We start from the raw sequence: 12,864 nt of genomic DNA, 5'->3' as shown, positions 1-12,864 counted from the left end.
GCCAGCCTCCTCCCAGCCAGCTTTAAACTTAGCCCTGCAAGGAGTCGGCAGGAGACACTGGACTTTGACTTTTCCAGCTCAGTTGAGTCGGCAGAACTGGGTGTCCCAACAAGGTCTCAGGAGACCAGGAGCTCATTAAACCCCCCACATCCCCACGGGAATGGGGCCAAGTGTCATGATACCCCTGAAACTTACTGCCATGCATTCATGGGACACTAAGTGACCCGTCTAAGGGCAAAATCAAGGAATCCTCCCTCCCACCTCTATTTTCAGTCAGATTCTCTCTAGCAAGCAGTTGGGTGATTATTAGCTTCTTACAAATCTTAGGAGTGTTTACTTTTTAAGATAACCCCTCTTTGCTCTGCCTCCTGAATTCCACCCAGGCTAGAACTTTATCTTACAGGGACGCCTCTATCACCTACCCCCAGGCATCCTGGTTGCAGGGAGGCAGAAATCCCTCCTGGCTGTGGGGGTCACCATACATGAAGCTATAAATTCAAGCCAAGATTCCAGCCAGGCAGGCCCGCCAAGACGAAGAAAGTCCCAAGGCCTCCTTACCAAAGCCCAACAGGCCCAACCCTCTGGTTCCCCACCTCGGTGACTGTCCCCAAACTAGAGAAGTGGCCAGTCAGCCAAGGCTTCAGAGGGGCCTAAAGGAAGGAATTCTGACGACTCCTCTGGGAATCAGGACTAGCAAAGACCCTAAAGGCCAAAGACACGGAGAAAGAGGCTGGGGAACAGACCCAAGTTTCCACAGAGCCCCCTGTCTCCCCTCTACCTAAAATGGTTTCCCTCCCACCATCCCCATTCCAACCCTCTTTCGTTATTGCTTTCTTCCAACAACTTATCACTGAGACTCTCTTGCTTCTTTCTTCATTCACTTATGTTCCTCCCTCCGTGGATCTTGGTTCCACGAGGGTAGGGCAAACACACAACGCGCGGTGCCTGGCAGCATGGGCCGCTGAACAATTGACGAATACAATTCAACAAGTGAACCGTATTGAAAGGCCTCACTGAGTGCCGGGTGCTGGGCACTAGTGGATGAAGGGGCGGGAGGAGTCATTCTCTCGTTTTAGCCAAGCTTGGCTTAATGAGGAGCTGGCCATGGAGGTGGACATCGTGGGGAGAACCCCAGCTGGGGCTGCTGCGGTTCTCCCCTTGCTCAGCTGCCCCAGCCTCCCGGGCCCCGGGCCGCGGCGCACGGCGCCCGGCGCGCGCTCACCCGCTGCAGCTCGAGTTCGATCTCACCGGCCTTGAGCACTATGGGTCCCCGCACCGCGTACTCCACCGCCTTCACCTGCGGGTTCATGGACTCCAGCGTGAGGATGCGCTCGCGCCGGCTGCGCTCGGGCCGCACCTTGAGCACCGCCGAGGCCTCGGCGGCCACGCTGCTCTGGCTGCGGCCCCAGGAGCCAGGGGTCCGGGGACCACAGCCCCGCCGGACCAGCGCCGCCGCCCGCTGCATCGCGCGCTTGCGGAGGGAAACCTTGGGACAAAAGGAGAAAGAGAACAAACACGTCGCGAACTGCCCTAGGCGGGCAGTTGTCTCCCACACAAGCCCAGCCAAGGGCTCTTTCAGCAAGCGGTGCCAGCCTGGCTCCGGCGCTGCTGCCCATCCCCCGGCGACCGGGACCCTCCACTGCGCCGCTGAAAGCACCAACGCGCACCCAACCGGGTTTCGCAAAGGCTGCGCCCAGGGCAGGTATCCAACGTGCCTATCGCCCCTGACCGGCCCTCGCCGCGCCCTAGCTCGTGCGCCTGGAGCAGATCCCCGGCCTCTGTGCCAGCAGCCGCATCCCAGCGCCCAGTGCCCGTGCAGCCCGGCCCCTGCGCTCGCACACCCACCGCCGTCGGGGCCGCCCCGGACCTGCGCGCTGCCTCCTGGGTCCTGAAGTTTTCCTGGCCGCTACGGAGAGGTTGCGGAGAGCGACGCGAACTACAAGTCCCACAACGCCCCGCGCCGGGCCGGACGGGGGCCGGACGGGGGCCGGACAGGAGGCGGGAGAGCTTGGCGGAACGTGGTCAGGGCTGGGCGGGCTCTTTGTCCCAGCTGAGGGACTGGAGAGACCGGAGGGGCCGGGCGGTGGCCGTGCTCTCGGTCAGGTCTGCGAAGCAAGAGCTGTTTGCAGCCTCTCTCCCAGAGGCGTGTCCGCCGCCCCCTCCGTTCTCAGTGCCAGCACCTGCAAGGAAGCCGCATGCTAGATGGTGCAGTCTTCCCCCGAGTTTCATCATTCAGGGCCACACGGTGCCTGCGCCGCCCACCCGGGCTGGCTGAAAGGTGGGTGAGGAGTCTGGGACTTGGTCATGCCGCCCCGACTCCCGAACGCCAGCTTCCTTCTCAGCAAAACGGGGATCTGCCCACTGCCTCTGAGGGTTGTTGTGAGACTTCAAGAACCATCTGCCAGGCGGTCAGCTTTTCCCGACCGCTCCATCTAACCCCCCGACCTCCATCACTTCTGTTTTAATTCCTGCCTAGCATCTGAAATTATCTTTGGTTACGTTTTACTGGCTTATGGTTTACCTCCCCCAACTAACCGTGCAAGCTCCAGAGGGGCAGGGGCAGTGTTTTTCTTGTTCATGGCATTCGCAGCACCTCAACAGTTTCCACCACAGAGGAGCCACTCAGTAAATATTTGTTGAGGAATAAATGCCCAGCACAAGGGGGCTATTATGTTTGGTAACGGTGTCTACAAGCGAAAGGCTTCCTGGCTCGCCCAGAGCAAGAGCAGGGCAAGACTGGAGGTGGCCTAGGGTGGCGCAAAGCGGAGTTCTGGAAGACTCCAGGTCTAATGGAGACACCAAAATCTACAAAATCAAAAAATACAAATACAGAATCTACAAAATCCCCTGTCAGTCCCAGATTCTCCATGTGCAAAATAAATTGGGTTAAGTAGCCTCTAAGGTCCTTTCCCTTGGAAATTCTGTGAGTCTGGCTGTTTTCAAGCAGAAAAACAGCCCAGAGCTCCCACATCCCAACACACACACACCCATTAGGTTTGTTAAAGTTGGGAGCCCCAGTGTAGGGAGGAAGGTAGACCTGAGTCAGAATATCCACAGTTGGATACAGCCATGCACTGTTTATCTGACTTCGTACTACCTTGACTTAATAAAGCCTAGTTTCCCCGTGCGTAAAATCAGGGTAACATCTACCTCATACTGTGATTAAATACATTGGTTGCCAATAAAGGCGGAAAGGAGGTGGGGAGAACAACAGAAACCAAAGATAGCATTGAGTATTCCCATGTTAGCAACCTGGCTTGGCCCACCAAGGGCCCTGCAAAGTTATTTGGGCTTCTTATGTACTGCTTCCACCCCCACACCTGTGTCTACACTAGGTCTTGATGGCCAGGTATTCAGTCTCCAGGTAAAAATCTCCCCCAGTGAGCTTAGTTCCTTCTTCAGTGTCGTCATTATCACCTGCCCAGTTGAGGAGACAGAAACATAACCCTCCACCTCCAAAACACGCTTGACCTTGACCTGCTTGTGATGTCCATGCAGTCCTTTGCTGTCCACCCACGGGTCAGCACACTATGTTCTTCTGTTGTCTCTGTCCCTGATCGGTAGGGACAGGGGAGGAGGGGCTTAGAAAGGTGGTCATAAATCTATTTCCACCACTGGGAAAAGCAACAACAAGCACACAACCTTCTTATGTGTGCTCCCACGTCAGCACTGAAAAACACGTCGAGTGCCTGATATGCCCTTTGCCAACCCATCTCTCTGAGATTATATGAGGAAAAAAAGCATCCTTGGTTTCTTGTGAACCACTGTACAATTTGCAAAGCGCTTTCTTACCCAAAAGCACAGGCAGTGTTATACCTACTATATAGATGAGGCTCAGAAAGGTTGGGTGAGTTATTCAGATGGTACAGCTAAATGGAGAGCAGGAATTGTGATTTCTGACCCAGTGCTGCAGCCCATGCATGCAGGGACCAGTCTTGTAGAGCTCTCTGGGTTTGGAAATTTGAGCTTGCTGTTGCAATGCACAGAGCCTTTGAAAAGCTTTTGGGTGGTGGTTGTAATGACAATAGTGGCAATAGCATGAACTTTGCTTTTATTTTTTATTTTTTTTACATATCTAACCCAGTCCAAGAGCTTTTTGTGTGTTTGTGTGTGTTCATTTTGTTTTGTTGTTCTCGTCTGATTTTTTTTTTCTTTTTTTTTTTTTTTTTTTTGAGACAGAGACTTGTTACTGCCACCCAGGCTGGAATGCAATGGCACGATCTCAGCTCACTGCAACCTTTGCCTCCTAGGTTCAAGCAATTCTTCTGCCTCAGCCTCCTGAGTAGCTGGCATTACAGGCGCATACCACCACACCTGGCTAATTCTTTTGGGGGAGGTGTTTTTAGTAGAAATGGGGTTTCCCAGTATTGGCCAGGCTGTTCTCAAAACTCCTAGCCTCAAGTGATCCACCCACCTCAGCCTCCCAAAGTGTTGGGATTACAGGGGTGAGCCACCTTACCCGGCCTAATGATTTGCTTTTATTTTGCCCTCTAGACCAGTGTGGATGGATAGGAGCTGGCTCCTAAATATTAAAGCTAAAACCTGATTGAAATTATTAAAGCCCTCCCTATAGGCTGAATGAGAGCTTCAAATACACAGCAAGGTCCTGTCAACCCACACAGCTGGAGAGTCATTATAGAATAAAGACACAATACCTGTCTTTATTCTATAATTTAACAAATTCTTCTTGGGCATTTACCCTGTGCCAGGCATGAGGCTGAGCTCTGGGACTACGAGGAATCGAGCTGCTTGTTCCTGCCTGCATAGAACATACAGTTTCTTAGGGAAGGCAGACATCATCACATGTGATTACAAACTGTGATAACCGTTGGAGAGAAAAAGGATGGAGTTTTCTGAGAGTTCAGATGTCTGAGCAAAGATATCCTAAATGAGATGGCCCATGAGCTGCTCCCACCCCAGCCCTGGAAGGCTGATAAGAGACATCACTCCTGGCCAGTGTGGAGATGCGCCTAGCCTGGGATTGCTCTTGTACCCTAAGTGAAGAGGCAGGCACTCAGCATATAAGAATCCAGCCATTTCCATAGCTCCAGGGCTTCCCCAACAGGTTACCTGAGGCTTTGTCAGGCCTATTTCTCATTCTCTGTCCAATCCTACTTTTTCCTACCTCTTGCAAAAGTTGATCCCTAGCACCCATCTTGCACCTCACATTCCATCTCAGTGTCAGTGGTGAGATGGACAGCTTCCTGGTCTGGGACCACTGAAGACCCTGAGGGACTCCAAGAAGGCCAGAGTGACTGCAGGGCAAATAGTTAAGCAAAACAGGAGTCAGCAGGGTGAGCAGTGTCAGGACAGGCAGGCCAGGTCCTGAATGTAAGAATTTTGGTCTTCATCCTAAGAATAAATGGAAGTCTCTGGAAAGCTTAAAGCAGGGGACTGACATGATCAGGTTCCTGTTTTAAATTCTGTTGTATGGAGGATGGAATGGAGGGGTACAAGGGAGGCTGCAGGAGGATGAATTGTGGCTCCAACAGGGTCCAACATTGGCCTGGACGAGAGTGTGGGGGATGAGAAATGGATAGGTTCTTCTGTGTCCCCAACGCCCAGCATATTACCTGGCATACAGGTCTTCGATAAAATGTTGAGTGGATGAGGCTGTAGATTCTGTAAGGTCCATGCTTTCAAGATATCTGCAGTCCAGCAGGAGCTGAGTGGTGTAGGTAAGTATGCTAAGGGAAGCCCCCAAGAATGCAAGCTACCCTGTCCTTGGAGGCAGTGAGGGCTGTTCATAAATAACCACAGAGCAGAACAGAAAGTGAGAGAATCTTCTGAGAAGAGCAGATGGGCACTGTGGGACTGCAAGGAGGGACTGCTAACCTCCCAGAATGCCAGACTGTGCCTGGCGTGGAGGCTTGGTGAACTCTTTCAAAGGTAACTCTTAGTCCCTTGCCCCCAAGAGAGCCTGATGGAAGTTAGTGCTGTCAGCCAGTTGTGCTGGCTCATACCTGTAATCCCAGTGCTTTGGGATGCCCAGGCAGGAGGATCCCTGAGGGCAGGAGTTGAAGATCAGCCTGGGAAACAGGAGACCCATCTCTACAAATTAAAAAATTAGCTGGGCGTGGTGGTGTGTACCTATAGTCCTACCTATACAGGAGGCTGAGGCAGGGGAATCACTTGAATCCAGAAGTTCTAGGCTGCAGTGAGCATGATTGTGCCACTGCACTTTAACCTGGGTAACAGAGCAATAACTTGCCTCAAAAAAAAAAAAAAAAAAAAAAAAATGAGGGCTGTAATTAAACAAATGCCTTGGCTCATGGTCCAGGACAGTGATTCTAAAGTGTCCAAGGATCACCTGAGCATTCGCTTAAAATGCGGATTCCAGAGTCTTGCCCCAGACTTGCTGAAATTCTGAAATTCTGAAATTCCAGGGTTGGGTTGGCCCAGGAATTTTCCTGTAATTAGGATTCTGAAATGCACTAAAGTTTGAGAAATCCAGGTGCAGGACCAGGTGCAGAGTGTGTCTCTTTGGGAGGTCTGAATTCTGATTCCAAATTTGTTAACAATCTTTGGTATGACTTGGAGCCAGGGCTGTCCCCACCTTTGCCTCTTCTGCAGCACCGCCTACACTTCTACCTGACTTCCAGTTACTTGCTCTTCTGAGAAGCTTTAAGATGTACAGCCTCCCCTTCCAACTCAACTGACTCCCTGAGTCACAGCCACCGCCTCTATTCATTGAGCCTCTGTTTCCCTGCCGATCAGTGAGAGTGACTATGGTACCTGCCTCAAAGGGTTGCTGAGAAAATTAGAGATGAGATTTTAAATTTTTATTTTTCTTATGGATATTTGGATAGATTAGGAAATCTGAAAGGATTAACACTCTATTGTTTTCTGTGGGTTTTTGTTTTTGTTTTTGAGATGGGGTCTCCCTCTGTCATCCAGGCAGGAGTGCAGTGGCATGATCATCTTACTACACCCTCAAACTCTGAACTCAAGCAATTAATCCCCTTCAGCCTCCCAAGTAGTTGGGTCTACAGCTGCATGCCACCATGCCTGACCATTGTTAATAGTGATTATCTTTGAGTGGTGGGATTATTGGTGACAAATTTTTCTTTTTGTTTAAGGTAATTTCAGAGTTTTAAGAAATTTTTTAAATAATAAAAGTAAATTTTAATGAAGAAATCTAGAATGGTCACATGATCTAGCAATTTCATTTCTGGGTATATCACGAAAGAATTGAAAGCTGAGACTTGAACAGATAATTATATACTAATGCTCATCACGGCATTATCGCAACTGCTAAAAGGGGGAAACAACCCAAATGTCCATTGTCAGATGAGTGGGTAAACAAAATGTGGTATACACAAGAAATATTAATCAGGCTGGGTGAAGTGGCTCACGCCTATAATCCCAGCACTTTGGGAGGCTGAGGTGAGTGGCCCAGGTCAGGAGTTTAAGACCACCCTGGCCAACATGATGAAACCTCTTCTCTACTAAAAATACAAAAATTAGCCGGGCACGGTGGTGCGTGCCTGTAATTCCAGCTACTTGGGAGGCTAAGGCAGGAGATTGCTTGAACTCAGATGGCGGAGGTTGCAGTGAGCCAGGATCATGCCACTGCATTCCAGCCTGGGCAACAGCGTGAGGCTCCATCTCAAAAAGAAAAAAAAAATTAATCGTCCTTAAAAAGAAAGGAAATTGTAACACATGCTACATACAACACAGATGAAACTTAAAGACATTATGTAAAGTGAAATACACCAGATATAGAAGGATAAATAATGTATGATTCCACTCATATGAAGTACCCAGAATAAGCAAATTCACAGAGACAGAAATTTAAATATAAGTTACCAGCCAGGCATGGTGGCTCACACCTGTAATCCCAGCACTTAGGGAGGCCACAGCGGACAGATTGCTTGAGCCCAGGAGTTTGAAATCAGCCTGGGCAAAATAGTAATAACCTGTCTCTATTAAAAACAAAATAAATAACTAATAAATTAAAATAGAGTTTACCAAGGGCTGGGGGAGGGGAAATGGGAGTTACTGTTTAATGGGTACATAGTTTCAGTTTGCAACATGAAAATGTTCTGGAGAGGAACAGTGGTGATGACTGCACAATACTTTGGATGTATATAACGCCACTGAACTATACATCCCCAAATAGTTAAAATAGAATATTTTATGTGCATTTTACCCATTATAAAATGAACAAGGATTTCCTGTGTGATGCAAGAGAATTTAAAAAGGGAAAGAGTGGGCCGGGTGTGGTGGCTCATGCCTGTAATCACAGCATTTTAGGAGGCCAAGGCTGGCGGATCACCTGAGGTCAGGAGTTCAAGGCAGCCTGATCAACATGGAGAAACCCCATCTCTACTAAAAATACAAAATTAGCCAGGCATGGTGGCATGTGCCTGTAATCCCAGCTACTTGGTAGGCTGAGGCAGGAGAATTGCTTGAACCCAGGAGGCGGAGGTTGCAGGGAGCTGAGATTGCGCCATTGCACTCCAGCCTGGGCAACAAGAGTGAAACTGTCTCAAAAAAAAAAAAAAAAAAAAAAAAAGAATGTGTATCTTAGAGTGTTTATAGCCTTGTTTCAGAGATAGTGACTGAGTAGTTTCTGGGGGTTTTAGGATGTATTTGGATATTTGCTTGGAATCTCTCTCCAACTCTTATCTTACATTTTAGTCAGCTCTAATCCTTGCCTTTCATATTTTTCTTTCTAAATGAAGGCCTTGTTTTTGTTTTTGTTTGCTTTTTACATAGAGACAGTTTTTGCCATGTTGCCCAGGCTGATCTTGAACTCCTGGACTCAAGGGATCCACCTGCCTTGGCCTCCCAAGAGTTCTGAGATTATAGGCGTGAGCCACAGCGTCCTGACCCTTTTTTTTTTTTTTTTTTTTGTATAATTTAAGTCAGCCTCAAGCTTTTAGGGGATGGCCAGGAAACTTTTGTTGAGATCCCACCTGCCCTGAGTCTCTTTGAAGCAAATCATTGTCTCTAACAAGCAAATAAGCAAATATTAGTTTAGGTGAGCTAATAGCCAGGACATAGGTATCCGTAAGCTCTCACCATGACGTTCAAAGTGGGTTAAAGATAAACTTATGATACTAAGCTAAGGTATACACAAACAAGGGACCATTCTTATGTAACTTACAGAGATTAGAACTGAGTAAAGACGTTTTACAAAAGTGGTGTTTACAATTCAGGACTGCATTGATAACATTTCAAAGTACAGGCAGGCACGTTTCAGTCTTGGCAGTGCACTCAACTGAGTCCAGGTGGTTCTGGAGAATGAAGAGAGGCCTGAAGAACTGCAGAGAAAGAGCAATTGTGTAAGCTTCATGAGCAAATAAAACCTTTTATTCAGAGGGTGTTTGTTGTTCCATATTCCTTGATTTCTTGCTTCCTGATCTTGCAGGGATCTGAGGACTCTTTCATTTGTGCCATAGAGGACATGTGGAAACAATTTCAGAAACAGCCCAAGGGACTAATAGAATTCTTAGCTGCAAACTCAGTGATTTCAGCTGTTGAATGCACTAAAACAGACAAAATATTAAGCAATGGCTCAAATCAGTATTTCCAAAAGGTTTACTTATCTAGTTTTCCTAGATATTTTCATAAAGCCACAGAATCTTTCAGCTAGAGAGCTTACAAAATAGTTTTGGGACCTAGAAACATAGGAGAAAAAAAGATAATTGTGCAATACCATAAGCCCTTATGCTTTGTAGTTCTCATTTATTCTTTTTGTTATTTTTGAGACAGAGTCTCGTTGTGTTGCCCAGGCTGGCATGCAGTAGCACGATCTCGGTTCACTGCAACCTCTGTCTCCTGGACTCAAGCGATTCTCCTGCCTCAGCCTCCTGAGTGGTTGGGATTACAGGTGCCCACCACCATGCCCAGCTAATTTTTGTGTTCTTTCAGTAAAGACAGGGTTTCACCATGTTGGCCAGGCTGGTCTCAAACTCCTGATCTTAAGTGATCTATCCACCTCGGCCTCTCAAAGTGCTGGGATTATAGGTGTGAGCCACCATGCCCGGCCTATTATTTTTTTGAATTCCAGTTTTTTGGGTTTTTTTCTTTTCTGGTTTTGTTTTTTTAGAGGTAGGGTCTTGCTCTGTTGCCCAGGCTGGAGCAGTGGCACGATCGTAGCTCCCTGCAGCCTCGAACTCTTGGGCCCAAGCAATCCTCCCATCTCAGCCTGCTGAATAACTAGGGCTATAGGAATGTGCCACCATATCCAGCTGATTTTTTTTATGTTTAATTTTAGAGATAGGGTCTTGCTATGTTGCCCAGGTTTGTCTCAAACTCCTGGGCTCAAGTTATACTCCCACCTCAGTCTCCTAAAGTATGCATTCTAGTTCTTATTCATTCTTCAGAAGAAACAGAAATATTTACCTAGAGTATTATCTGTGATTTAGGTTTAGCACCAGGTAGTCTTGGCACAAAGTTTTCTTTCTTTTTTTATCTTTTCCTTCAACTTTTATTTTAAGTTCCAGGCTACATGTGCAGGATGTGCAGGTTTGTTTTATAGGTAAACATGTGCCATGGTGGTTTGCTACACAGATTGACCCATTACCTAGGTATTAAGCCCAGCATCCATTAGCTATTCTTCCTCATGCTCTCTATCAACCCCACAAAGTTTTCTTTATTAATAATGATATAATATAACCTTTATAGGTAACATTTATTAGACTTTTAAAATAATTATTTTTAATAAATATGGGGAATTGCCATGTTGCCCAGGCTGGTCTCAAACTCCTGAGCTCTAAGTGATCCTCCTGCCTTGGCCTCCCAAAGTGCTGGATTACATACAGGCATTGAGCCACCACACCTGTCCTCATTGGACTTTTTTTTTTTTTTTTTGAGACAGAGTCTTGCTTTGTTGCCAGGCTGGAGTGCAGTGGCGTGATCTTGGCTCACTGCAACCTCTGCCTCCCAGGTTCAAGCAATTCTCCTGCCTCACCCTCCTGAGTAGCTGGGACTACAGGCGCATACCACCATGCCTGGCTAATTTTTTGTATTTTTAGGAGAGATGGGGTTTTACTATGTTAGCCAGGATGGTCTCTGTCTCTTGACCTCGTGATCTACCCACTTTGGCCTCCCAAAGTCCTGCGATTACAGGCGTGAGCCACTGCGCCTGGCCTTACAGTTTTATTTTAAAGAATAAAACAAAAACAGCCAAAAAGCAAAGTATGGGAGGGTGGGAGGGGTACAGAGCTTCCATGCCCTCTCTTAGGCATGCCACCCTCCCACCACATTGATGTGTTCAGCACCCGTAAGTGTAGTTACAAATCAAAATTATAGTAATACTGGTTTTCACATTTGTCTGCGTTCATGTGGCTTTGAATTACTGTCTGGTGTCATCTCATTTCAACTTGAATGACTCCCTTTAGCATTTCTTGTAGGGTGGGTCTAGTGATAACAAATTCCCTGAGCTTTTGTTTATCTAGAAATGTCTGATTTCTCCTTTGTTTGTCTCTTTTGTTATTATTATCTTTTTTTTTTTTTTTGAGAAAAAAATCTCATTCTGTGGTCCAGACTGGAGTGCAGTGGCACGACCTCAGCTCTTCCGAGTTCAAGTGATTCTCCTGCCTCAGCCTCCCGAGTAGCTGGGATTACAGGCATGTGCCACTATGTACGGCTAATTTTTGTATTTTTGTAGAAATGGGGTTTCACCGTGTTGGCCAGACTATTCTCGAACTCCCGACCTCAGGTGATCCACCCACCTTGCCCTCCCGAAGTCTGGGATTACAGGCGTTTGAGTCACTGCACCAGCCAATTATTATTATTTTTTTTAGAGATGAGGTCTTACCATGTTGTCCAATCTGGTCTTGAACTCTTGGGCTCAAGTAATCCACCTGCCTCAGTCTCCAAAAATGCTGGGATTACAGGTGTGAGTTACTGTGCCTGGCCTCTCCTTTGTTTTTGAAGGACAGTTTCGCTGGATGTAGAATTATCAGTGACAGGTTTTCTCTTTCAAAACCTTACATACAATCATGTGCCATATAACAACGTTTCAATGACAGACCACGTATACAATGGTGATCTCATAAGATTATAATACCGTATTTTTACTGTACCTTTTCTATGTTTAGATATGTGATATGGTTTGGCTCTGTGCCCCCACCCAAACCTTATCCTGAATTGTACTCTCATAATTACCATGTGTTGTAGGAGGGACCCGGTGGGAGATAATTTGAATCATGGCAGTGATTCCCCCCACACTGTTCTCATGGTAGTGAATAAGTCTCACAAGATCTGATGGTTTTATCAGGGGTTTCAGCTTTTGCATCTTTCTCATTTTCTCTTGCTACCGCCATGTAAGAAGTGCCTTTTGCCTCCCGCCATGACTCTGAGGCCTCCCCAGCCACGTGGAACTATAAGTCCAGTTAAATTTTTCTGGCTGGCATGGTGGTTCACATCTATAATGCCAGCACTTTGGGATCACATCTGTAATCCGAGGTGGGTGGATCACGAGGTCAAGATATTGAGACCATCCTGGCCAACATGGTGAAACCCCATCTCTACTAAAAATACAAAAATTAGCTGGGCATGGTGGTGTGAGTTTGTAGTCCCAGCTACTCAGGAGGCTGAGGCAGTAGAATCGCTCGAACCCAGGAGGGGAAGGTTGCAGTGAGCCGAGATAGCACCACTGCACTCCAGCCTGGCAACAGAGCGAGACTCTATCTCAAAAAAAAACCAACCCTGTCCGGGTGCGGTGGCTCAAGCCTGTAATCCCAGCACTTTGGGAGGCCGAGGGGGGTGGATCACGAGGTCAAGAAATCGAGACCAGCCTGGCCAACATGGTGAAACCCCGTCTCTACTAAAAATACAAAAAACATTAGCTGGGCATGGTGGCGCGTGCCTGTAATCCCAGCTGATGTTTTTTGTATTTTTAGTAGAGAC

General features: G+C 47.5%; 1 protein-coding gene across 1 annotated transcript in view; it reads right to left on the bottom strand.

Annotated features, from left to right (window-relative positions):
- The window catches only part of GPT2 (glutamic--pyruvic transaminase 2), a 43,403-nt gene extending 41,565 nt beyond the window's left edge, over positions 1–1,838 (bottom strand). Inside the window, exons 1-2 of the mRNA XM_032255623.1 lie at positions 1,716–1,838; positions 1,223–1,486 (exon numbers count right to left, since the gene is read on the bottom strand). Of these exons, the coding sequence (XP_032111514.1) occupies positions 1,223–1,465 (243 nt within the window). The 5' untranslated portion in view covers positions 1,466–1,486; positions 1,716–1,838. The remainder of the gene's footprint in view (positions 1–1,222; positions 1,487–1,715) is intronic.
- Between the last annotated feature and the right edge of the window lie 11,026 nt (positions 1,839–12,864).

This window comes from Sapajus apella, unplaced genomic scaffold, assembly GCF_009761245.1.
Source record: "Sapajus apella isolate SASKATOON/1434 unplaced genomic scaffold, GSC_monkey_1.0 scaffold90, whole genome shotgun sequence".
NCBI lineage: Eukaryota > Metazoa > Chordata > Mammalia > Primates > Cebidae > Sapajus > Sapajus apella.
The sequence above is the reverse complement of the archived record's forward strand: the minus strand, read 5'-3'. Positions and strand labels throughout refer to the sequence as shown.